Source organism: Eriocheir sinensis, chromosome 28 (genome assembly GCF_024679095.1).
Source record: "Eriocheir sinensis breed Jianghai 21 chromosome 28, ASM2467909v1, whole genome shotgun sequence".
Lineage (NCBI taxonomy): Eukaryota > Metazoa > Arthropoda > Malacostraca > Decapoda > Varunidae > Eriocheir > Eriocheir sinensis.
The window spans coordinates 10,872,941-10,900,405 of NC_066536.1; the positions used below are offsets into that span (position 1 = coordinate 10,872,941).

General features: G+C 43.6%; 1 protein-coding gene across 2 annotated transcripts in view; it reads right to left on the reverse strand.

Annotated features, from left to right (window-relative positions):
- Positions 1-22,653, reverse strand: part of LOC127004500 (cholecystokinin receptor type A-like) — a 56,489-nt gene extending 33,836 nt beyond the window's left edge. For both annotated transcript variants that reach the window (XM_050872279.1, XM_050872278.1), the window contains exons 1-2: positions 22,445-22,653; positions 8,942-9,677 (exon numbers count right to left, since the gene is read on the reverse strand). In XM_050872279.1, coding sequence (XP_050728236.1) covers positions 8,942-9,249 — 308 coding nt within the window. In that variant the 5' untranslated portion in view covers positions 9,250-9,677; positions 22,445-22,653. The remainder of the gene's footprint in view (positions 1-8,941; positions 9,678-22,444) is intronic.
- Positions 22,654-27,465: the final 4,812 nt, after the last annotated feature.

Consider the following 27,465-nt stretch of genomic DNA (forward strand, 5'->3'; position numbering starts at 1 on the left):
AAGGAAGGAAGGAAAGAAGGACGGGAGGAAAGAAGGGTGTGTGTGTGGCTGTGATGTGAAGGTCTTAACTGCATCCATACATCCGTCGCTATGCCTCATCACCTTTCAGAGTGGGTAGTGGCTGACAATCGCGAGTCCAGGACGTGATCCGACCGTATAGGTAAATGACACACACGCACCCAAAAAATCAGCTGACCCCGATGAAGGAGACGCCCTTTGAGGTGGATATGGTGGTGGAGGGACAAACTATTTTCCTGACACTCCTCTCCCTCTCCCTATACTCCCTCTACACTCTACACACTCTGTGAATACACAATCCACTTACCCGCGACCCGCCCCGCCGTTCCCCGCCCCGCAGCGCCCCGCCCCGCCTGAGGCCACCGTGCTGTTGACACTGGGCGGCAAGCTTCACTGGGTCTAATTTAGTGATTGGATCTTGTCCAGGTACACACGCACCTGTATACACATTTCGGCGTCAGGTGACCCTACACACAACAAAACACTTTTTTCCTCTTCGTGCTCCGGTGCTTCCTGCTAATTTCCCTTGCGTGTGTGGCTAATGAAGGACGAGCGCCTGCACCGGACTCATTTTTATCACAGAGCGGAATGTGGGAACGGCAGGGAAGTAGGGAGGATGGCACTAAAAAGTCACCTGTGTTCTCTTTTCTCTCTCTCTCTCTCTCTCTCTCTCTCTCTCTCTCTCTTTCTAATTTTGCTCTAATCCATTTTCCCTCCCCTTTTAATCCCTAATTTCCAAATCTTGTTCAGTCTTTTCTCACACTAACTTTTTTCACTTTCCTGAAAGTTTATTCATTTGTATTTCTTTTTATTTATTTTTTCTATTACCTTATGGAGTATTATAACGTTTCCAGAATCTCTCTCTCTCTCTCTCTCTCTCCCCGTCTATTTGCCTCCATTCAAACGTTAATTGCTCTGTCTTTCATGCTTTTCCTTTTGCTTTGTATCCTTCCTTTGCCAATCAAGCCATTTATTTACTTCTGATATGTCTGTCTGTTTCTGTCTTCCTTTGTGTGTGTCTTTCTACCTTACATGGCTTTGTGACTCCCTGTTTGTGTCTGCTTGTCTTTCTAAACAGTTCTCTATCGGCCACTCTGTTTGTGTGCTTGTGTGCCTCTCAGCCTATTTCTGTGTGTTTGTTTGTATGTCTATCTGAACCTCTTTATCTGCCTTTATTTGTTTGTCTTGTCTATCCGTGTCTGTTTTTTCTTTGCGCCTGTCTATTTGTGACTGTCCCTGTCTGTTTATCTGTCTGTCACACACATTGGCATGATTACGGTGGCCGTGAACACGTAGAAGAATATTTAATTTCCCAACTTTCTTCTCAAACTCCATGGCAAGTGAAATTACAGTCCAGTGGCATATCTCTCTCTCTCTCTCTCTCTCTCTCTCTCTCACACACACACACACACACACACACACACACACACACACACACACACACACACAAAGACTAATAATGGCTGAGGGAGCAAACTCTACCTTCTTTTCCGTGTTTATTTTCTTCCTTGATGCAACACGCGTGTTTGGTGACCTTAAACTTTAAAAAATTCAGGCGGGTAAGTGGAGTGCGCGGCAAGTGTGTGTGTGTGTGTGTGTGTGTGTGTGTGTGTGTGTGTGTGTGTGTGTGTGTGTGTGTGTGTGTGTGTTTGCCGGAGGTGGAGTTTAAAAGGTGTGGTGCGTAATTTTATAAGTGGAATGGATGGGTGTGGGTGGGGTGTGAGGGGCGGGGTGATAGGCGTTAGGCGGGAGTACTGGAGGAAGGGGAGTGGCAGCGCGTGTGTTTGGGGATTAAAGATGGGATGCAAACTATACAGCGTGGAGGTAAGGAAGCATTCCGTAGTATAAGAGGCGTGGGCGACCGTAAGCGGGGTGTAAAAGGTGCGGTGTGTTGAAGTTGCCAGGGTGTAGGTGGTTAGGTACAGCAAGAGGAGGGAGGGCGATGATGGAGTGGGTGGCGGAGATATGGACGCGGCAAGTGTGGGAGGTGTTTGGAAGGGAGGATGATTGGCCTTTTAGCGGGGATGTGGGTGTGGGTGGAGTGTGGGTGGAGTGTTGGTGCTATTGGGAAGAAGGGTTACGAGAGGTGGGAGTGGGCGTGTGTGGGGGTATTGCTGGGGATGGGGGTGAAAGGGAGGGGGTTTCGGGAGTATTAGAAAGCAGGGCAGGTAAATGGAAGGTGTGAGTGGATTGTTTAGCTATGAGGGACATGTTTTTGTGCTCTAAGCGTTACAAAGAACATTTTTTTTTTCTTTCTCAGTGTACACATTATATTATGAAGCACGTATCCCTTGCATTTTCATCTCTCTTTTTTTTTTTTTGCAAAGTTCATATCCTCCTAATCTTCTTCATAACTTTCACCGTTTCCACCTCTCCCTGTTCATATTTTTCCTAGTTCATACGTTTCCATAAGCTTCTTCATCCTTTCCAACTCCTCCTCCTCCTCCTCCTGTTCCTGCTTCTCATTCTTTTATCCTCTCTCTTTCCTCTTCCACTTTCCTCTCCTCTTCCTCCCTCGTACGCTTTTTCCTCGATTTTCTTCCCAAGAGTATCGATCTTCCGGCTGATAGGAAGGATAGCATCACATTTGTCCAACTTTATCGTGGACTTTTAAAACATCCAGCGTGCGGACCGAGGCCTCTTTGCTCGAGTGGACTGGCTAAGAGTGGTATTCTGAGAAGATGACTTTACATTACATTTCTTTTATTCCACAAAATATTACCCGTTTTCTTCATTCCCATTTTCTTCAATTCTCTATTCCTATCAAACCCATTTTTTTTTATTGGAACTAAAACTCTTCCCCTCTTCACTCTGATCACCTCCGCGGCTGGAAACTCGTCGCAGCGTAATGGCCACTTAACCGTCTCTGATCCCATAGCTTGTCCGAACCCCGAAGTCTAATCTTGGTTCCAATAACATTAGGAATGTAGGGCGAGATCGAATGTAGCAGAGAACACATGGCTTCGCATACCTGGACGGCGTGTTGACCTTTCTTTGAGCGACTAAGTGAGACGTGTTTGACTTGATTGGACTCTGGTGCGCGACTCCCCGAAATGTTTAATTGTTCTACCTTTTTCAGTGTCGGTTTCTGTATGTGTGGGAGGGAGGGAGGAATGCGTGGATGTGCGTGCGTTAGAGATATAGACAGAAAGATAGAAAGGGGGAGAAGGGAAGAAAATTGAGAAAGAGAGAATCTAGACGTACAAACATATCAAGCCGAGATAAAGCAAGGTTTCCGTTTCCACTTTCGGCTCTCTCGCAAAGGGCAGACAATTTCCCCAAGTATTCCGGCACTCACATGTTTCGGTTTTGAGGGGGAGAATCGGGCTGCTCCTAGATGGCTATCGTTACTCACAAAATACGGTCCGTTTGGGTGTCCTATTTCAGGCTCACTAAAGGGGAAAGAGGGAAGGCCTATACGCTTACGAATGCATCTGGTGGAATTAGATTTTTCAGAATGATTAGTATAAAGGTTTGGGTGTTATAGTAGTTAACATGAGGAGAGATAGATAGATATAGGGATAGATAGATGGACAGCGAGAGAGAAAGAAAGAAAAAGAGATAGAGTGTGAAAGAAAGTTTGTTTGCACCTGCCTCTGCTGACGACACCCTGCCACACTCCTCTCACTCTGCCCTTCACCATCCCGCCCCGTCACGTCCATTCCACCAAGAATAGTCCAATCAGGTAAATACCAGGTAACACGCACACACACACACACACACACACACACACACACACACACACACACACACACACACACACACACACACACACACACACACACACGTGAGCGAAATCGGAATGCTTGAGTTAAAAGCGAAAGGGTTGGATAAATTATGACAGCTGGCTAGTCTATCAAACCTTCCTCTCGCTTTTCTTCCTCAGTCTGTGTTCCTTTTGTTTCCTGGTCTACATCCGTCAACGTAAGAGCGTTTAATTAAGCCTTACTTTGTCTGTTTTTTGGTGGGTCTCTTTGTTTCTGTTTTGAATTGTGTCTTTGTGTGTATGCTTCTCAACCTTTTCATGTAAATATTTGTCTGTCTGTTCGTCTGTCTGAATGCCTACCTGCCTGTTGGTCTATTTATCTATCGGAATCTCTCTCTCTCTCTCTCTCTCTCTCTCCACACTATACACCCACACACCCACACGACGCCTGCCTACGTGTGCCCGGAGTATTTTCGCCAAGCTGGTCTAATTTCCAAGGATAGGAAGAAAACAAGTCAGGTTCTCTGGACTTTCCGCGACACTTGACCTTGACCTTGAGACTCAGCCCTCCTCCATCCTTTTTCTTTCCACGAACCGAAAAGCTTGTGTAGTCTTCACGCCTTTCACTCTATTTCTGTTCCTCGTTCGTCTGATCCCCCAATCACTCAGCCTATGGGAGATGAAGGGCAGGTATACAATTTTTCTTTTCCATGCCGATCCAAGTTCTCTGTCGTGTTGTTTTCCTACGATACCGATCAATGTTTTTCATGTCTACTCTGCAGGGAATAGTTTTAATAGGAGGGATGGTGGTGTTAGCCCGTTGCGGCACGTGTCTGACATGCTTTCCCCAGACAATATCAAGTGCATGTCGAAATCACGCGTAAAATACGATTCAAGATTTCTAGGACGGTACCAAATATTACGATCCTACCTTCCTTCTTTCTGTTCTTCGTTACACACAAGCACACGCACACGCACACATCCACACACACACACACACACACACACACACACACACACACACACACACACACACACACGCGTAGTAATCTCACTTTTTTCGCCAAGGACACGGGATTCACCTATTAATTAACCGTCTTTGTGTCTGCCGTCAAGCGCCTCGTCGACCCTTGGAAGTTTTCGATTTTCCTATTTTGTCGGATCATCAAAGGCACCCGACGAGCAGGGGAAAGGCAGATAAGCGAAGGCAAGGGAAGGTAAAGGATGGGAAGGGAAGGGAAAGGAAGGAGAGGAAAGTTAAGGGAAGGAAAGGAAAGGATAAGAATAGAAAGGTAAGGAAAGGGAAGCTAAGGTAAGGGAAAGGAAGGAATGAAATAGGAAGAGTAAAAAAAAAGGCAAGGCAAGGTAAGGGAAGGGAAGGAAAGGAAGGAGAGGAAAGTTAAAGGAAGGAAAGGAAAGGATAAGAATCGAAAGGTAAGGAAAAGGAAGCTAAGGTAAGGGGAAAGAAGGAATGAAATAGGAAGAGTAAAAAATAGACAAGGCAAGGTAAGGGAAGGGAAGGAAAGGAAGGAGAGGAAAGTTAAAGGAAGGAAAGGAAAGGATAAGAATAGAAAGGTAAGGAAAGGGAAGCTAAGGTAAGGGAAAGGAAGGTATGAAATAGGAAGAGTAAATAAGGAGAAGAGAAATACCGAACTGAAAGTGAAGGATGGGAATGTTTGGAAAGAAAACAAATTAGCCGGAGAGAAGTGAGGTGTAGAGCATGGAAATTGAGGATAATGAACAGGAGAGAAGAATAGATAAAAGAAACAGAATAGAAGTGAGGAGAAGGGAAGAAAAGGGAAGCAAAAAATGGAAGGAAGAAATAAATCAAAGCGAATGAAAGGGAGAGGAAAACCAATACAAAAAATGTGAGGGGAAGGAATGAGAAGAGGAGGTATGGCAAAGGAAAGATGAGAACGGAATGAAAAAGAGTGAAAAGTAAGGAGGAAACTAATAAGAGAAGGGAAAACCAAAAAAATGGTGAAGAAAAAAAACAAACAAGTAATTATAGGGTTAAGGAACAGACACACCGCGCCCCTCCCCCCTCCCCCCACTCTCTTGAACCTAATTAGAGTCCTTTAATTTATAGCCTTGTTTACTTTTGGCCTTAGGGTATAATTTAAAACCCCCTACACCGCGCCCATTGACACACACACACACACACACACACACACACACACACACACACACACACACACACACACACACACACACCTTTTTTTACAGCAAAGGAAGTAATTCAAGAGCAAAAACAGAAAAATAAGACGAAAAAAAGCCCGCTAATCCCTGCTCCTATAAAAAGAAGTATAGAGGAGTTGCTTAAAAAGAGGTCAGTTTCGGAAGGAGAGGTGCTTTGATATATACGTACATATTAAGTTAACGAAATGGAGCACTAATAAGAAATGTGATGTGGAGGGACGGAAATCGAGCGCCAGGACGATGAACCACCCGTTGATTGGACTCTGGGCATCATTCAGAGAGGTACGGCCACGTCTTTAACGGCCCCTCCTTTTCATGTCGGCGAGCACTGATACCTGTCGGGCCCGCTAATTAAAAATATCTTCAAAACTAATTGGCCGTCATATTTAGGCGTACCAGGATATGTGCGCAGATGTGACCCCTTGGATGCGACAGGGTTCAGATGAAAGTTTAAAGGCGAGGGATTGCGAGAAAGAAAAAAATGTTAAGGAGATAAGATGAAAGAGCTTGGAATTAGAGAGGAGAGGAGAAGTGAAAGAAGAGGAGCTTGACGGAAAAAGAGGGAGTACGCAAGGAAAATCGTGATGGTACTCGTAAATGAGGGTCGCGGACGTGTGAAAAAAAAATAGTATGTTGATGAAAGTAAGAATCAATGGGAGAAAATTAGGAGCAATAGACGGGAAAGCTCATTAGGCCATGTTTCGATGAATGAAACTGACGTACAAAGGAGTACAAAGGAAAAACAAACAGCAACAGACCTCTTGGTCCTAACTAGGCTGTTTGTTGTTGCTACCATCTACTCTAATCTACGAGTCAGACACACAGGACAGCAAAGGCGAAGGCTCCGTGAACGTGAATGAAGCAAACGTGAATGAAGCTTACGAGAGTGCTATGAGAAACTGATGCATAAAGAAAATAATAAACAAAAAAAGGAAAACAAGGTGCGAGAGAAAACCGTGACAAATTTGTATATTGAAGCTTATATGTACAAAAAATACAGAAAAGGAATATTGGATTAATATCTATATATATATATATATATATATATATATATATATATATATATATATATATATATATATATATATATATATAAACGAGATACAAATAATATGAACAGTGGATAAAGTTCTCTAGCTGTCTGCCATTGTGTGTGTGTGTGTGTGTGTGTGTGTGTGTTTGTGTGTGTGTTTCCCTTGGTATGTAATCGTCTCTCTCAGCTGTCCTCTGCAGATATATATATATATATATATATATATATATATATATATATATATATATATATATATATATATATATATATATATATATATATATATATATATATATATATATATATATATATATATATATATATATATATATATATATATATATATATATATATATATATATATATATATATATATATATATATATATATATCTCTCTCTTTCTGTCTCTCTTATTTTTATATTTACTTGTTTTAATTACATCGCCGGGTCGTCAATCTGGGGCGGCGGAGTTATTGCATTAGTGAGCGGCGTCAGTCTTTGTCCCCAGCCAAGGCCGCCTCGCAAACACATTCTAGCTCAAGGTTGCCTGCATTTAACGACTTTTTTTTCTCTCTCCTACACGAAGATTTTTTCTTACACGAATCCAAACAAAGAATTTTAATCAACTGCATTTCTCTCTCTCTCTCTCTCTCTCTCTTGTTTTTTTCATTCCTTGGCCTTGTGTTTCTCTTTCCCCCAATCCCCTCTGTTTTTTTTATTCCTCAGTCTTGTTTCTTGAGCTTATGTTTAATAGCATCAGCCAGGGTCATAGCTCCCTGCTCCGCTCATTTATTCCTCTCTCGCGCCTTTTGTTAATTCGTTTATTCGTTTTCGTTTATTCCGGCTCTTCATTACCTTTATTACCTTGATCTCATTTACCCGTGTTTATTGCTCCTCCCACAATCCTCTCCTTTATTCCCTTATTACTTCCCGTCCGCCTTGATCTCTCTCTCCCTCTAATCCTTGGGGACTCGCGTAGCTAACTTACGCTCTACTTTTTCTTTTTTCGTTGTCTGTATTCACCCGAGTATAAGACGTAAAGCGAAGACACAGACTAATAAAATACGTGTTACCATAATTACTAAGGATGGTATTCTCAAACACTTCAGCCTCCCACTGAGTCCCACACCAACTCCTTCCAAAGGCCGAAAAGTAGATCAGTCGGGTTCTAATGGGTGTGTCTTTTGGTCCAGGTAACAGAGAAAGGGTCAAACTACCATCAGGGTCATAAAACTACCCCTGGAAATGCCCAAAACTACTACGAAAGCCTTATTGAAAGTGTGGGCTTGGGCGATGACATGTTTAAGAATACGGCCCTAAGACGGAAATCACAAATGAAAGAAATTGGTAGAAAGGAGGAAAGGGCATCGTTAACCCCTCTTGATCGAAGGTACGACATATGATGCTACAAAAAAAAAAAAGGGGGGGGATTAAAAAAGTGAAAGAAAAACCTAAAAGTAACGACACAAACAATAGTTGCTGCAATACAGGATTCACTTTACACAATTACTGAAAAAAAAATCCGCGCCACTAATTAGAATAAAAGAAAGAAAAAGGAAACCCGAAAGCGTCTAATTTGCAATGTTGAAAGAAAAAATGAGGACAAACGAAATTTTATCACAACTTAAAAAAATAAGAACTAGAGGCGATGAAGAAAAGGAATAATGAAAAGACTCTCCGTCTGAAAATCACACACACACACACACACACACACACACACACACACACACACACACACACACACACACACACACACACACACACACACACACAAACAAACAAACACAAGCAAAAGTACTCTCCTCGGTCCAAAACTTATAAAAAAAACACCCGTGACCAAAATGCAACTAAACGCACCAAATAGTCTTGAGAAATTATAGTAGAACATAAGTAAAAGGCTTCAGAATTAGGATAAGCCGTCGAAGGGGCAAAAACTAAAAGTAACTTTAGTAATCAAAAGTCAAAACAAACTAACTCGACTCACCTGGTGACGTTCCTGGTGCCCTTGTCCTTGGCCATGGAGAAGACGATGACGCTGTTCCCGGACACGCCGAGCAGGAAGGTGAGGGCGTGAGTCACAACGATGGGCACGAAGCTCGGGTTGGCCTTGTGGGGCTTAAGCATCTCCATGGGGTTGTCGAGGCGCAGGCAGTTGGTCAGGAAGGACGTGATGTTCTCCAAGTTCGCTGAGGCCCCGAAGAACGACACATTGTCATCGAAACTCCCTTCTCCCATGAAGCTCTCCGGCACCAACTCTGTGAAGAGAACGGTCGGGGCCATGGCGGTGGCCATGCTGTCTTGTTTGTTCGTGTAGGAACAATTTTATAGCACTGGATGTGTTATTGAGTTGCTTCGGTCATGCACTTTTCCCAGACACCAGCTCCGTGAAGGGGGCAGACGGAGCCAAGGTGGTAGTTCTGTTGTGTTGTTTTACCGCCATCGAACAGCTTGATAGCACTACAGGATGTGCATGAGTTTTCTCTTGTTTCAGTTATTCACTTTTCGCGCCTCACCACACCTCGCAACACCTGCCTCGCCTCGCCGCTCAGGTTACAAAGGCAGCGAGGGATGCACACCTGCGGCATTCAGGTGAGTGTGTCCCTAAAGTGTCCTTTTACGACTTGTCACTTCCATCGTCCTTGTGCTTCATTCTGACTCCGTTTTCTTGAATCTTTCTTACCTTTACGGTTAGAGAAACCAGGACGGATACCAGACGTCTCCTGAAATACAGTACAACAATAGATTATAGTCAGAACACACTAATAATACGAGCACATAGTATAAAAATAAACATTTAAATGCACAAGGAAATACCAGAAAGAAAGAGCAGCAGAGACAGAAATGACAGGTTTACGAAGTGAAATGCTTGGGATGTTTTAATATCCACGATATTTTTTGAGAAAACTAGAAGAGTACAAATATTAAAAGTAGAGATGCAAGGACACAAGAAGCAAACCAGAAGGACTTTAATGGAGACAAGACCTTCATTGAAGCTAACTGGCAACGGTGGAGTCCATACTTTTTGGAAATGTCATCATTATATTAAATCACAAAAAATGGCGACATAAAAGATTTAAAGAACTACAGACCAATTAGTGTTCTCCCCTTAGACTACACACTTTTCACTTAGATAATTACAGAGTAAGTGAAACACTCGGCTCAAATCAATCAGGAAAACAATCTGGATTTTTAAGTAGCAGATTTTCATTGTCATGATTTCATTATTCAGGGAGTGGCCCGTGGAAAAATATCGCGGGAGTCCCCGCCATTTTGATTGAGAGAGCGGGAGTAGTCACAGATCAGGCGGGAAAACTACAAGGCGGGAGCAGCGCGCTTTTCAAATCATTTCGTTAATACTGCCAAAGCTGAGCTATGTGTGGGATGCATGAACCACTATTTACCTAGTGCATGTGTTAGGTTATTAATAAATAACAATCCATAGCCGTAGGGCGTTTAGTGTAAGTGTTGCACAGAAAACGAGATGTCAGTATGGCGAGAGCTGGCATCTTGACCGCGGCCGGGGAGCGGAGCATTGTGGGTCCGCCGCCATCTTCCATCCATCTTCCTCCGAGACTCCACCGCGAGCATTCGTCCCTCACCTCCTCCCGCGCCACGCTGTTCATCGTGGTGGTTTACCTGCTTTGTAGTATTCACAAGTCCAGAGTGACTGTGTGCTGCTAGCGAGGGTAGACGTGGGAGGTAAGGAGGGCACGGCGTGTTGCAGAGAGGACTGAAGAAGGATTCCAGGGCTCCAGACTCACGAGGTAGATCAGGTGTGGCTCCCTCTTCGCCTACTCACAGCTAAGTACATATTTTGCATAGGATGTTTTAAGATAGCTAGCTAGGTTGCTGTGTGCCTGGGATTAATTAATTATTCTTAATTTCCAGCGAGTTTCTTTGTTGCTTTCAATAAACTTAAGAGAAGGCTTTATCTGGCTTTTGCTTACCCTATGAGAGATGTGACTGGTCAGATATTTAAATAATAAAGGACTAGGAGGGGCTGTGAGTCTGATAACTCAATTTTCAGATATTTTATTTTGCATTTTTTATTGCTGAGAATTTACGGGATTTTCGGAAGTCCAGACCTTTCAAGAACCCCACATTCATCAACTGACCACATCCACGTCATCAACCATCTAGAACATTAAACCAACATGCAAGCATTTGACTCAGTCATTACATCAAGTCATGCAGGCGCTCAGGAGGCAGGACGTAGATGAACCATACCTAGAGGTGTGGAAAACATAAAGACAACACGGCAATCTTTCATCTGAACAGAAAAAAAACGAGAAAATTCCACTAAAGCAAGGTGTACAGCATTGTATCGTGTCAGTCCTAACAACCGGCTAAGACACTAAGCCCCGTGCAAGAGATCTAGAGAGAAAGGTAAGCAGCGCACACAGAGAAATACAGAGACAGGTGCCGGGCATAATATGGAGGCAGGAAGCGAACATAAACACTGCGCTGCACACAAAACAACAAACTAACCCCGCCCCTCTTTCTCCCTCCTAACTGATTGCCAACAAGACCTCAGCTGTCCCTGGCACCTTTTTTATTAATTAATAAACTCTTGCCTTAAAATGTTTAGTTACCCCATGTTGCTAGTTTTAGATGAATTATTTGTGGCATCAGAGGTTGGGACTGACTGAGTACAGCTGCCTTACTTCACGCGTGTTAATTAAGGGAGCAGTTAACGTTGGTTTGTTAATTCGGAAGCTAATTTTCCTGTGAGTGGATGTTGAATGATGTGTGCTTATGATTTCAAATTAAATAAATAAATCTATATTCTAGAATGAGAGAGAGAGAGAGAGAGAGAGAGAGAGAGAGAGAGAGAGAGAGAGAGAGAGAGAGAGAGAGAGAGAGAGAGAGAGAGAGAGAGAGAGAGAGAGAGAGAGAGAGAGAGAGAGAGATAAACAGACATATACAGAAAACAAATCCACAAAACGACTAAATAAATAAATACAATAGGGAAGCAAACGATTTTCAGTGTTGCCAAGTCAGCGGAGTGAGTGAGAGACGTGTGGGCAATTACGACGACCAGAGACTTAACGAGAGAGAGAAAAGACAGAGAAGTGAGAGAGCTGAAAGGGCCTGTTATAAGAGCATTAAGGCGAAGCAAAAAAGAAAACAAAAACGAGAAAAAGGTTGCAACAGGAGAAAACGTAGGATCACAGGCATCATTAAATTTTCTTCCGTCTTTCCTTCACTTTTTTTTTCTTTTGTTCCTTTCTTCCATTCATTGATTTAATCCTCACTATTGCATTTTTTCCATATATTTTTATGTTTTTTTTCTGGCATTCTTTGTTTTTGTTTCTTTCGATTCGTCTATCTTTATGGTTTTTATTATTTCCTCGCCCTACTGACTTTGACTTTGTAATTAACTATCTCTCTCTCTCTCTCTCTCTCTCTCTCTCTCTCTCTCTCTCTCTCTCTCTCGTTCATAAAACGAGTGATCCCTTCCAGAGAACGTGTTACCCGGCACTTGATCGCATCCTCATTATAAGAACCTCCTCTTCTCGGCCTTAATGGGATCGGTACGAAATAGAGGATCGTATCTTCTCTCTATTCGATATAAACTGATTTCTCTTCTAATTTCCCCCTATGTGTGTGTGTGTGTGTGTGGGTGGGTGGGGGGGGGGGGTGAAGGACAAGGTGATCGGAGCGCATAATATTTTTTTTCATTATCGTCTGTCTGTCTGTCTGCCTGTCGGTCTGTCTTTGTCTCGTGCCAGGCGACTCATCAGCATTTGCCAAGATTTTCGTCATTACTCGATTCCATTTCTTCCTGCTTTCGTCTCCACCTCCTACTACCCCTTTGTCCCCGAATCTGATTTCTTGTCTTCCTCCTCCTTCTCCTCCTCCTGTCCTCTTCATGTCCTTCCTAGTGTCGTCTCTTCGTCTTCCTTATAATCGAATTTCATCGTATCACCTTTTAATTTTCTTCTTTCCTTGTTCATCCACCTCCTCTTCTTCATCCAATTATATCCGTCTTCATTTTCTTCCTCCTTTTTTGCATGCTCTTCCTACTCCTTGGCTGCTTATTTTCAACCTTCTTCTCCCCTCGTTTTATCACCTCTGTATTTTCTTTTCAATTTTCATTTAAGTCTCCTCCTCTCTCTCTCTCTCTCTCTCTCTCTCTCTCTCTCTCTCTCTCTCTCTCTCTCTCTCTCTCCATTAGTCATTTTCTTCTCTTTTTCTCATAACTTTGAACTCGATTTTTTCTCGTTCGTCTCCGTTAATCTCTTCTTTATTGATTTCCATCTTCATTTGCACCAATTCATTTATCTATTAAGCCTCTATACTTGCTTCACCTTCGATTCCAATACCTTGCTGCTGCACCACACACACACACACACACACACACACACTGAAGCCCGCCTAACACCTGCTTTGTCTCCCAGGTAAGTTGATCACACCTGCAAATCTCCACACCTTGCGTCTTAATTACGGATATCTCGCTGCGCCTCGTGGAAGTGGGCTCTGGCGAAACACCTTCAATGTCTGAGTCATTAGCGGAAACTTCACATCTCTCTCTCTCTCTCTTTTTGTGTGTTTTCGAATATTTTCAGTTTCGTTTTTCTTTTTCCCTTTTATGCCCTAATTTGCGTGCGTGTTCCATTTGACTGCCCTTGAACTTGTTTTTATATGTATATTTTTTTGCATCCAGGTCGGTCGGGCTCTTCCAGCTCGGTTCAAAATATTATACGGTACGTTTTTTGGGAGCGGAAAGTTGTTTATTTCTGGATGTCTTACTTCGTTAACCGCGGAAAACATTCGTATTTTCATCACGCGTTTTCACTATTTTTTCGTCTGAATGTTGGTGAGGTGAGTGCGGGGGCGACGTGGAAGCGCTATAAACAGTTTGCACAGAATCACTGACTGACTGGCTGGCTGGCTGACTGACTGACTGACTGACTGACTGATTAACTGACAGACTGACTGGATGACTGACTGATTAACTGACTGACTGGCTGGCTGGCTGACTGACTGACTGACTGACTGACTGGCTGCGGAACGTATTATTGTCTCTGGGCGCGTTAACGTAGGTAATATGGCGAAGATGAACAGCAAATTGGACACAACCTTCATTATCGCCACCACTACATGCGCTATTGTTTCCTCGCTAACTGCAATATCTCCCATCATCACTCCTACCATTACTACCTCTACTACCCCACCACCACCACTACAACCACTACCGACGGAGGTACTGCGTTACATAGCAAAATCAAGGTGGGGCAGGTGCTCTCGTGGGGACTCCTCAAGGCCGTGGTGAGGACATGAAGGAGACAGGTCACCTTGAGTAGGAGGTAGAAGTCCCTGAAGGTGTCCGAAGTGGAAAGAAAGGTTAGAAGGTAAGAAGAGAACGGAGGAAGAAAAGTGGGAGAAAAAAGTGAAAGAAAGGAGGAAAGTAAAGAGGGGGACGGGAAAGAAAAGTGAAGGGGACGGATGGAGTAGGGAAGGAAGAGAGATGAGGAGAAATGAGAAGAAACGCAAGAAGGAAAGGAAGGGTGAGAGTAATGGGAAGGAAAGGAGGAGGTAACGAGAGGGAACGTAGGGATAATGGAGAGAAACGGAGGAAAGAAAATGGCAGGAAGAGAAGATGGAAAGAAAGAATAAAGGGGAAAAGAACAAAGTAATGGAGGAAATGAAGGAAAGAGAATGGAAGAAAGGCAGAGAAACGGAGAGGAAGGGAGGAGGAAAAGATGGGAGGAAATGGAAAAGAACAGAAGGTAAGGACAGGAAGGTAAGAGAGGGAATAACGAAGAAAATTAAATTGAAAGAAGGAAAGGGAAGAGAAAGGAAGGGTTATGGAAGAGAGATGAACAGGAGATAATGGAAGTGAAGCAAAGGGAGGAAGTGCAACAGAGGAGGAGAACAGAGACAAATTAAAAAATAAGGAATCACGGAAGAGGAGGGAGGGAGATTGAAGGATGGGTAGAATTAGGCGAGGGGAATAAGGAAAGCAGAGATCAAAGGCAGGAAAAAAAAAAGGTGGAATATGGAGTCTGATTAAAAACGTGAGAAGAAAATTTGGTGGAAGGCTGAAAATATTAAAGGGAATGAGAAAAAAAAGTGGGACAAGCATAAGGGGATAAAGGAGAAAAGAGGAAGGAAAGAAGAAGGGTAGAAGATGGATAACAAGGAACGAGATAAAAGGTGAGAAGAAAGGGTGTGAAGCAGATGGGATGTAAAATTTGTTAAAGGAAGAGAGGTGGCAGGAAAAAAGAAGAGAGAAGCAAGGAAACAAGCAAGAAAGAAAGGTATTAAAGTAAAAGGACAAAGGTGAGAGGACAGCAACATATACGAAAAGACGGAAGGAAAAATGGAAAAAAGAGAGGATGGTGAAGGAAAGAACGATAGTGAAAAAATATTAGTAAGTAAGATGGTAACAGAGGATGGAAGAGACGGAACAAATAAAAAAAGAAGGAAGGCAGGTGAAGAATATATAAGAAAAATGAGGCAGAGGAGGAGGAATAAATCAAGGAGGAGGAGGAGCGGAAGGAGGAAGAGGAAGAAGGACGAAACAAAGAAAACGGAAGGTAAGAAAGAAGAAATGGATGGAAGGAAAAATCTGGCAGGTTGCGTACGAAAGACGGAAGGGAGATAATGAAGAATAAGTAAGTAAAACAAGAGATAAGAAAGAGATCACTGACTAAAGGAAGTAAAAATAATAAAAGAAACGAGGAAAGGGAGGAAAAAGTGAAGGAAAAGGAAAACGAAGGAGGAAAACACGAAAGAATTAAAGAGAGAGAGAGCACGCATAAAATAAACGGGAAGGAAATAAAACCAGGAAAGAAAATAGAAGGAAATTATTTAAAGGAAGAAAAGGAAGAATAATAAACTAATGCCAGCAAGGAAGAATGGAAGAGTGAACTGCAGAAAGGGGAAGAAGAAGGCAGAGAAGCAGAAAGAAAGGAAGAAGTGAAGAAAAAGAAAAATGACGAAAGACGAAACCACGAAATAATAAAAGAAAGAGAGAACATGCATAAAACAAATAGAAAGGGAAGGAAGACAACAACAACAAAAAAAGGTGGAGGAAGAAAATAACGAGAGGGAAGGAAAACAGAAAGGAAAAAATAAATAATCCGTGACAAGAAGGAGGAAGGGAAGAGAAAACTGCAGAGGAGGAGGAGAAGGAAGAAACGAGGAGGCAGGGAAGCACAAAGGAAGGAATAAAGAGTGGATGGCTAAAAGGAGGAAATAAGGAATGGAGGCGGAAGGAGAGGCGAGCAGGAAGAGAAGGAGAGGAAAGAGCGGTTATGTAAGGAGTGACGGAAGGAGGATAATGATGGAGGAAGACATAATGGTCACTGTGTGGGGGGGAGGAGGACGCTAGAGGAGACAGGATGCGGCGTGAGGCTGGCAGGGAAGAGGCGATCCATGAGAGGGAGAGGAGAGGAGCTGAAGATGACGATAGGGAGAAACGAAAGAAAGGTAGGAAGAAAAGGGAAAAAGAGAGGGAAGAAGAGGAACTAGAGGTGACAATAGGAGTAGGAAAAAGTGTGAAGAGGAAAAATAGAGGGGAAAGGAGCTAAGGTGACAATAGGAAGCCACAAAAGAAAGGTAGGAAGAAAACGGAAAGAAGGAAAGGAGAGGGGAAAGGAAATGAAAAAGACAATAGGGAGCAATAATAGAGAGGAAAGAGAAAGGGGAAAGGAACTGGAGGTGACAAAAAGGAGTAAGGAAAGAAAGGAAGGGAGAAAACGGAGAAAAAGGGAAAAGAGAGGGAAAAAGAGGAGCTGGAGGTGACAAGAGGAAATAACAAGAGTAGTAGGAAAAAGTGGGAAAAGGGAAAATAGAGGGGAAAGGAGCTAAGGTGAGAATAGGGAGTAAGGGAAGAAAGGAAGGGAGAAAATGGAAAGGGAAAACAGAGGGAAGAAGAGGAACAGGAGGTGATAATATATGGAGTTTATAATGAAAGAGAGAAGGGGAAAAAGTGGGAAGAGGAAAAGAGAGAGAAAGGAACTCAAGATATCAGGAAAAAGAGAATGAGAGAACGAGGATGTGAAAGCGTAAAAGAAAAAGGAAAAGAGGAAAGGAGCCAACTGGGAGTAATAAAAAAAAGTAGGAAAAGGCTGGGAAAAAAATGCCAGAAGAGAGGGATTAGTAAAGGAGGTATCAGGAAAATAGGGAAGGAGATAAAGGAAAATATTAATGAGGAAAGGTGAGAGTAGGGAGTAATGCAAGAGAAGTAAAGAAAAACTGGGAAAAGAGAAGGAAAGGCAAGAGATGAGAGGAGAAAGAGAATGCAAGTGTGAGAGAGGGAGAGACATAAGGGGAGATGAAAGGTGAGAAGGAAAGGAACTCGAGAGGCCGGTGGAGAGGGAATGAGAGGCGCGGAGAAGTTGGCAGAGAGAGGGAAGGACAGAAGGAAGGAACTCAAAGTCTTGGGAGAGGAAGGGTTGCAGTGGGCATGTGGGAGGAAGAAAGGTCGAAGTTTGAAAATAGAACCAGAAGGATGAGAGATGGCGGGAGGGAGGGAACAAAGGCGAGGAGAAAGAAAGAAAAGAAAAAAGGAGAGGTAAGGATAGACTAGAGAGAAGGAGGCAGTTGAAAAGCCGAACAAAGGCGTAAGATGAGTATGAATCGAGCGTGAAGAGAAGGGAATAAATGAGAGGGAAGGCGCGTGAGAAGGAGAGATGAGGGATGGAGAGGAAAACAAAGAGATGCTAAAATACGGATGCTGCATAATGAAAAATGGTAAGTAACGCATCGTAGAGGTGAAGAAACTCTGTGAGGTGAGACAGATAAACAGAGAGAGAGACAGAGAGGGAGAAAGAGAGAGAGGTGGAGAGATTGAGACCGAAAAAGCATAGTAAAAAGGGAAGGAAAGGGAAAGGAAAGAAGGAGAAAAGATTGTACCAAGGAAGAAACCAACACAAATATATAAATGGAAAAATAAAGAAAGAAAGGAAGAAAGGATGGAAGGAAAAACGAAATATAGGAAGAAAAAAGAAAGGAAAGGATCGTTAAAAAAGAAAGAAAAGACGAATTAACGAAGGCAAAAAATAAATGAAAGGAAACGAATATGAAGGAGGGGAGGAAAAGGAAGGAAGGAAGGAAAAATATGTAGGAGGCGAGGAGGTAATGAGACTGAAGGGGAAGGACTTCAAATGAACGAAGGCAGGGAGTATAAAGAAGAGATGAAAGACCGTGACATGAAGAAGAAGAGAAAAAGAAGCGAGGCATGAGCGAGGGATTGAGGACTGGTGAATGAATGCATGGAAGGAGGAAAGGAAGGAAGGGGCGAAGTTTCTATGACGGGGAATGGAGAGAAGGAGAGATGGAAAGGAAGAGGCGGAATACAGGAGGCTAGGGCTGTGTGTGTTTGTTATATTGTATGACCTAGAGCTGACAAATAAAATTAAGCAGCTGGAGGATCCTTAATTTCGTATTCAGGGCACGGACTGAAGAAATAAAAGAGGATAAACCACAATAAAGTAACTTTACAGCAAATCCCTCCCTGAGAATTTAATAAATTCTTTAGCGAATAGGATTTCTGAGCGAATGTGGAAGTCTCCCTCTGGGGCAACCAAAGAGATTGATTTTCTTTTCACAAAGAGGCGTGAAATAGTGAAAAATGTGGCAGTCATCCACCAAGTTGATGTTGGCAACAACCACAAAATATATAAAAATCGGGGTAACTAAACAGACAATGCAGACACGTTGAAACATGAAATAGATTCAGCCAGAAGCCTGATGAGGTACGGGGACAATGGAGGAGGAGGAGGAGGAGGAGGAGGAAGAAGAGAAGGAGGAGGACAAGGCGAGGAGAGAGAATGTTCCCGATACTGTGCTCCTCCTCCTCCACCTCCTCCCCCTCCTTTACTCTTCTTTTCCACGTCTTCTGTTTTCCCTCCCACTCCTCCTCCTCGTCCTCCTCCTCTTCCTCCTCCTCTCCTCCATCAACATATGGAAATACTGGGTTTGATCTACAACTTGAGTGCATTATCTCATCTCTCTCTCATGTGTGTGTGTGTGTGTGTGTGTGTGTGTGTGTGTGTGTGTGTGTGTGTGTGTGTGTGTGTGTGTGTGTGTGTGTGTGTGTGTGTGTGTGTGTGTGTGTGTGTGTGTGTGTGTGTGTGTGTGTGCGTGTATGTGTGTCAAAACTTGCAATTTCTTATGAGCATTAATCATAAACAACCAGGGAAGAACTTTTTTTGCCAGGAAGAAAATATGAGGGAATAAAGTACGGAGAGAGATAAGATAAAGGGAAGGGAGGAGGGAGGAAGGGAGGGAAAAAGATGAAGGAAAAGATGGCGGAAGGGAGGCGAAGGAAGGTTAACAGGAAGGGAGAGGGTAGGAGGGAAAGAGGAAGGAAAGCAAGTAAAGAAGGATGGAGGTCGGTGGATATAATGAAGAGAAGGAGGGAAGGATGACTTGTGGAAAGGACAAGGAATAGAAAGAAAATAAGGAGATAAGAAATGGATATAAGAGACGGGAGTGTAGGAAGGAGAGAGAGCGAGTAGTAAAGGAGGAAGAAGGGAAAGGGAGAAGGAAGGATGGATGATGGATAGAAGAAGAGGGAATGTAAGAAGAAGGGAGGAAGGGAGCCATGTCAGCTGTCTTGAAGCATGCAGAGTAATTGCTTCCTATTAGGCTGGCCGGCTGTGACATCTCTCTCTCTCTCTCTCCCCCCCCCCCTGCCGTGGTTCAATCAGTTCTCCCTCGACGGACACGCTTCCTTTCGCTCGAGTCGTTCTCAAAGGCACGCCTTTCATTCCACCCGCCCTGCCTGTTCCAGCCCGCCCGTGGCCTTCATGTGCTATAGACTTCCCGTAGGTTAGCAAAGGCCACGCACGTTCAGCAGTTTGTCATGAAGGGAAAATCTCCACATCCTTAAAAATCAATTAAAACGCCCTTGATGCATGAAGTAGCTGTGACATCTACCTCCTCTTTTTACTAATGCAGTTCATGGTTCGTATCAAAGATTTTCAGAGGCATAAGGTCAAAGGCTTTCCTGGAGTAGCGATTATTTTTCATTTTCGTAATAATATGTCTGGCTTTCTATATTAACAACCTTAATTGGCGCCTGATCCTTTCTTCATCTTTAAAGTTGAGAGCAAGTTTGTTTCCTTCGCTCAATGACTTTTCTTCTCAGTGTTCCTCATTCTCTTAGATCTTAAGTTAATGCCACCAAAGTACGGAATATTTGTACTTGTGAAACACTCAAATCGCCTGGAAAGTTATGAGTCGACTTGAAAACAAGAAAACGGGGAAGCGTTTCTAAATTCTCTCTCTCTCTCTCTCTACACACACACACACACACACACACACACACACACACACACACACACACACACACACACACACACACACACACACACACATACACACACACACACACACACACACCCATAACATCAACAACAACAACAACAACAACAACAATAAGGCCGCATTATTTCGTTCTGTGCGCATCTTCACGGCTGCTGTGTTGGGTCGACAGAGAAATGTATGCAAGACATGTGGCAGCACAGGCAGACCGGATGACTGTATAAGGACAAGACCCTTCCTCCCCCCCCCCCCTACACACACACCTCAATATAATAGAAAATGTTATTCGTTTCATATCAGAAGTGCAAACTCAAAATATGCAAAACTCGCAATGGTATATATAAAGAGCATAGCAAATACGTAGAAAGAGCAATCATCTCTGTAATAAGGGCGCTGTATGTTTTTGTTTTTTTTATACTCAAACTGTTACGGTGAGGCAGAATCAGAGTTAAAGATATCAAATGCTGGAAAGAAGCGGACGGAAAGGATGCGTTCTCAACTTCTCCCAGCAAAATTCTGCCAGAACAAGTTGCAGCAGCACGGCAGAGTTAGAAATATCATACATTCATATTCATATGATAAATAAATTCACATCGAAATGGGAGGCGGTAGGCATGATGCAGTTCTGTGAAATTCGAGTTCCAGAATTATGAGTCCGCACGTTAAATTATTTTCAACTTTGGATTTAAGAAACTATAAGGCTTTCAGTTACAACGACTCAGTCTTATTCATCCCCCTCCGGAACAGACGAATGCAGTAGGTAACTTTCTAATAAACTGCTAATTAATACTTTGTTTCGTACGATTAATTAACATGCTTGAGCAAAGATAATAAAAATGAAGATGAACTTGTGAAGCATGTAAACCGCGACGCAACATACTTGAAAAAAAAAAAAAATAGCAACAACCTCACTAGAAATGCAGAAAACCAGCTAGGTGCACAGCGTGGTAACAGAATGTGCTTGAGTTGCATTAGGTGACCCTGAACGTTGAAGGCATGCTTACATAACCCATCAAACGTTAATTTAGTGTTTGTTTGCGGCCTTTGGATTGTTGTTTAGTCATGAGTATATAACAGAAGTACTCAAGTTATTCCTAGTATTTGTGGGGCATGACCTTCGTCACATTTTGCCGCTCTAATTCTCTTATAGAAAGGCCATTAATTAGTCAGTCTGCGTAGAGAAGAATTTAAAAAATGATTGACTGAAAAAATCACCTTCGCTCAATAGCTCACAACATTTCCAAGGAAGGCGAAGGGTGTGTGGCGAAGTGGTTGCGATAATAAGTGGATAAAAGTCTAGATTCCGCCGCGATGTTGCCTCTCTTTCTATCTTCTATCGATATTTCCACGCTGACTGCTCTTCTGAACTTGCTAACTGCATGCCCCCCCCCCTCCAACGGCCCCGCTGCACACGACTTTCTACTCATGCTCATCCCTATACTGTCCAAACCCCTTATGCAAGAGTTAACCAGCATCTTCACTCTTTCATCCCTCACACTGGTAAACTCTGGAACAATCTTCCTTCATCTGTATTTCCTCCTGCCTACGACTTGAACTCTTTCAAGAGGAGGGTATCAGGACACCTCTCCTCCCGAATTTGATCTTGCTTTTGGCCACCTCGAGCAGCGATTAGCGGGCTTTTTTTTATTATTGTTTTTTTTTCTGTGCCCTTGAGCTGCCTCCTTTGCTGTAAAAAAAAAAAAGATGAAAAGGTCAAGCTGATGAGATTAACATGGTAACAAAAACAAAATACACGACTCTCAACAATTGTTTTAAATTTGAAAGATTCATATTGATGATAATGATTCACAGAATAGCGTCTGTGCGAAAAGACTCAAAGTCAGGGTGCGTACAAGCACGATGGGAGGGAAGACAGATGGAGATAAGTTATGTGAACTGTCATGTTTTAGGTCCACTGAGCCCTTGCAGACTGTGTTCTTGTGTGTTATTTGATCTCTTAGGTTTAGTCCAATCACCTTACGGCAAGCAAGTGATTGCCCCAAGAAGCCCAAGGAAAGAACCCCCCTCGCCCCCCCGCCCCCAAGGTGCCTGGCTCCTGCCCGTGTTACTCAAGAGATTCAAAGGAACTTAGTCACCAGGTGCAACAATCTCGCGGCCAAGGCCATCAAGGGTAGCTCAGGTTCTCTGGCATGTGTTACCGCCTCGCTACCACCCCGCGAGGCCTCAGGGGTCCTCGGTGACTTACTGTGGTTTTGGCGAGGCTGTGAGGCACGGCGATAAGAGTGACTCTTCCAGCACGAAGAAAGTGTCACAAACCTGTCGAGAAAGGCCGAGGTTGTTTGTCGAAGGTGATATATCCTGTTTGTTTAGTCATTAAAACATCTCGAGTGGTGAACGGAGGCTGCACTCACTTGAAAAGTTTCCACTGATCAGAAGAGCCTAACGCATGACTATTCTTACCAACAGCAAGAGAATCACTGACTGCCTTGGCGGGAGCAGAGGAGGAGCAACGAGGAGGAGGAGCCAGCTGGTCACGCCTACTCCTCCCACCACACCTGTCACGCCTCTCGCTCCCCGGCCGTCTTCATCCTCATATATTTACGCCCAAAAATAAGCTACTTCGTCATTACAGTATACTTAGGGTACATTAGTTTTACGCCACCTGAGCCCAAGGAGGCAAGGAAACCACTACTACTACTATTAGTACTACTACTACTACTACTACTACTACTACTACTACTACTACTACTACTACTACTACTACTACTACTACTACTACTACTACTACTACTAATAATAATAATAATAATAATAATAATAATAATAATAATAATAATAATAATAATAATAATAATACAATTACTACTACAACTCCTTCTGCTACTACTGCTACTACTACCACTACTTATGTTACTACTACTGTTAACAACAACAGCATCGTTACAAGAGAGTTATATCAGATCGTGTCTCTCTCTCTCTCTCTCTCTCTCTCAACTTCCCCCACCCCAGGCGCCCACTTCACTCGGCGCCTTCCTGGTAACGGAGTGGTTATCTGTTTCTTGCAGACCTGAGCGGGATGAGTTCTTCGTAAAATGACCGCTAGGAAAACAGATCGAGTATCCTAACCCTTATTGAAGAGCCACATAAGGGTGCTCCAGATCTGTTTTCATACCTGCTGCTCGAACAGAACGCCAGCAACAGGAATGAATGTACTATACGTGACTTTCCACCATACACGTCGAGGATTTCTAATTGGGAAGAAAAGAAAGTGGAAGGTAGAAGAGGTGTTTGTGTGCCATCCCTTTCTCCCTCATGGATGTGTAGGCTGTAGAAATGGTGTGTTCTGGTGTCCAAAACCAACGTGTCGTTTTTCCGGTAATTAGTACCATATAAAGTTTTCCAAAGAGAAGAAAGTAAAGATATGTTAGTTTTTACATGCTCTTTTTTGTTTAGACGAGAGAGAGAGAGAGAGAGAGAGAGAGAGAGAGAGAGAGAGAGAGAGAGAGAGAGAGAGAGAGAGAGAGAGAGAGAGAGAGAGAGAGAGAGAGAGAGAGAGAGAGAGAGAGAGAGAGAGAGAGAGAGAGAGAGAGAGAGAGAGAGAGAGAGAGAGAGAGAGAGAGAGAGAGACAACGACGACGACGACGACGACCCAGCAGTTTCTAAAATGTTCTGGTGCTGGACACACCCATTCCCTTGGAGCTTGAAGTGATCGTGCGTAATTAGAGACGGAGGTCGCGGGGAAGGTACGCGGGAGACTTTTCTTCTTATGGGTTGCACTGTTCCTCCCTGGGTCGAGTGTGACCTGGATCAATGCCTGACTCAACAGGACTGGGATAGGCCTCGAACCGGCCTCAGTTTGTAGCACAATGTCATGCCACCTCAAATGATATGTACCGGGCTTGGCGCACCTATCAGCGCCGCCCTGTGTGGCGAGATAAAGAATTACACGCGGAAGCCGCCACTCACATGAAAGCTGACAATACCTGGTCTCGGGAGCAATGAGTGGACAGAAAGATGAGGAAGCTGAGGAGTGTTCACATCGGTACCAAACAGTCGTGGGGTAGTATAAGGTGGGGGAGAACAAAACTGTACAGCGTACTCCAGGTGAGGTCTGACAAAACTATTGAATAATGATAGTATAAAGTCTATCACTGAAAGTTACTTTCTATTCATGAAGTACATACAACCTTTCGTTCGCTTTATTCATTCCTTGAATGCAGTTTTGGGAAACGCAATTTAGTTTGACCCAATTTCGACAGAAAGATTGTTAACTGAATGTACATTTCTGAGCCTTACACAGCACTCACACAATGAAAGACACTGAAATACACACGGACCAGCGGAAAGAGACAAAAGCAAGGAAGGAGAAAGAAACATTAGGGGAGGAAGGGAGGAAGGGAAGGAAAAAGAAAGGGAGGAAGGAAGGAGGGACGCTTCCTAACCCATCGGATGGTGAGGAAGGGAGGCAGGGCTTAGACAGGAAGGCTGGAGGAAAGAATGGAGAAAAGTTATTTTATAGAAGAGAGAAGAAGTGAGGAAAAGAAGAGGGAGGAAGAAGGGAGGGGATGTTGAATGAAACGAATGGAAGAGGGCTGAGAGGGAAAGGGTAGAGAAAGAAAGACCGCACTGAAAAGATTAAAAGGAAAATTGTCATAAAAAGAAGAGCCACGAAGGAAAGATTAATGATGGGAGATAGAGGAAAAATAAAGGGTACAGACCACGGGATGAGGAGGGAGGGAAGATAAGGGGGGAGAGGAGAGATAAGGGATGGGAGTGGCCGGCGGGTGCAATAATAAGTATAAAAGAAAGAAAAATATAGGAAGGGAAGGATGGACGTAGAAAAAACGGACCAAGGCAAGGGAAAAAGAGCGAGTTACCGAAAAAAAAGTGATTAGAGACGAAGGAAGGGGAGAGAGGGTAAGGAAATGAGAAGAAGAGAAGAAGAACCAGAAGGGGAAGCGAGGGAAGGGGAGGTGTAAACAAATGAACAGCGAGGAGTAGAGTATGGCGGAGGACAGGAAGGGAAGAGAATATAAAGGAAATGGCAATAAAAGCGTACAAAGAAGTGGAACGAGATGAGAAAGGAAAGATCGGAAAGTGGAGAAGCAAAAGAGGAACAGTGAGAGGGAGAAAAGCGGGGAGGGGAAACGAGGGGAATGAGCCGAAGAGGGGAAAAGGAATAAAAAAAAAAAAAAAATCTGAGACGTGTTTGCAGAGGTGTGAATTATGAGGTGTGGCCTGATATTGACGAAAAATTTCAGCGAGTGGAGGGAGAAGACAAACGAGGTGGGCCAGTTACAGGTGGGAAAAGGAAGGGAGGACAAAATGAAAAAAGCAGGTGAGCTGAGTATCTGTCTGTCTGTCTGTATCCCTCTCTCTGTACACGTCCTACCCACCTGTCTATCCTACCTTCACTAACCTTGGGCAATATTTATAGTGTTGGAGGTAAGGGGAGTATTTCTTGGTAGGCCAGGTGTGTGTGTGTGTGTGTGTGTGTGTGTGTGTGTGTGTATGTGTGTGTGTGTGTATTGATTTGTCTGTAGTCTGTATCCCTCCCTCCGCACACCTGTCTACACACCTGCCACCTGTGTTTGTTACGTTTACTAACCTCGGGCACTGTCTTTCATCTTCCTATAAGGTGTGTGTGTGTGTGTGTGTGTGTGTGTGTGTGTGTGTGTTAAAAGTAAACAAATTTTATAATAGAATGATAAAATAACAATAATTTACATGTTTTAATAATAACGGCAGGTGTCATTATACTTTAATCACTAAACTGCGCCTTTTATCACGAGGGAAGCCATGCATAATTAATTTCCATGGAACTGTATTGTACGAAATAAAATGTACTGCGATTCCATCAGAAGACAACAAGTAACTCTTTTACACAATACACAGTAATTTATGTGTCGATGTAGGGCACCTTTATTATAGATTTGTCCGTTATGAGCGTGTGAAATACTCGGCAGGTGTGTTGTTACCTGACTGAGTTTGGCAATCAGTGTGTAGAGAGTGGTTCCAACGCACAATATTGCTACCTGGTCCAACCTAAGGCTCACTTCAGGACGGCCGCCATCCACTCCCCTCCACCAACCTACACGGAATCCATTCACCTCTGCTACCACCACCACCTTAGTCCACCTCCTCTCCTGCCGAGACTTCCACACACCTCCACACAACCTCCCGACCGCCCTCACCTGTACCTCCATTCATCTCCTCCAGCGCCACCGCCTGCACGCCCACCCACATTCATCACCACCTCCATCCATTACTATCTCAATATCCACCCACCTCTCCCTCGACCTCAATTTCCATTCCCCTCCGCCACCCCCTCACGCCTGCACCTCGCCTTCACCTTTACCCTTATCCGCCTCGGCTCGGTTCCTCTCTAATTTCGTCTTCACTCGCCTCCCTCTGCCTTAAACTTCGCCCCTTTTTGCCTTCATCCTCACCCACGCCAACCCACACTTAAACCTTTAATCAGCTAGAGTGGTGAAGAGAACACAAAGAGGAGCAGCCACTGACAGATTGATTGCAGAAATAATTACGTGTGTGTGTGTGTGTGTGTGTGTGTGTGTGTGTGTGTGTGTGTGTGTGTGTGTGTGTGTGTGTGTGTGTGTGTGTGTGTGTGTGTGTGTGTGTGTGTGTGTGTGTGTGTGTGTGTGTGTGTGTGTGTGTGTGTGTGTGTGTGTGTGTGTGTGTGTGTGTGTGTGTGTGTTGCTGGAGAGTGCTGAAGCGGAGAATATCACATTAACTGTTTTCCTGGATATGCCTGAAGGCGCCATCAATCTACCTACGCGTTGCCTCATTGCATTCTGGAAACGCTAAGTGCATCACGGCCATTGTTTTTAGATTCAAAATGATGAAAAAAATAATACTGGAGAGCAGAACCCAATTCATTACACTATATATTGCGCTTTATACACGTCACTCGCATGCAAACTGGAAACTACTTACATTTAGACTCGTTACTTATATATGACCTATTTCAACACCCCCCCCTCCACACACACACATACACACACACTCTCTCATCATCTCTAACAAGGCACACAGACAACACCGCTCTGGGTCAGTCTTCTATACAGCAAACTCTCCTTCTTCTACCCACGCCACCTGCCCTCCCTTGCCCCTTCCTTTGCCGCGGCGGTCATCGTTAAGAAGTTGAGACCCGTCACCACCTATTTCGTGTTCTTATTCTTCGACTTCCTTCTCCTACTTTTATCTCTTTGTCTTCTCTTCCTTTTCTTCTTTTTCCTCTTTTTCTTT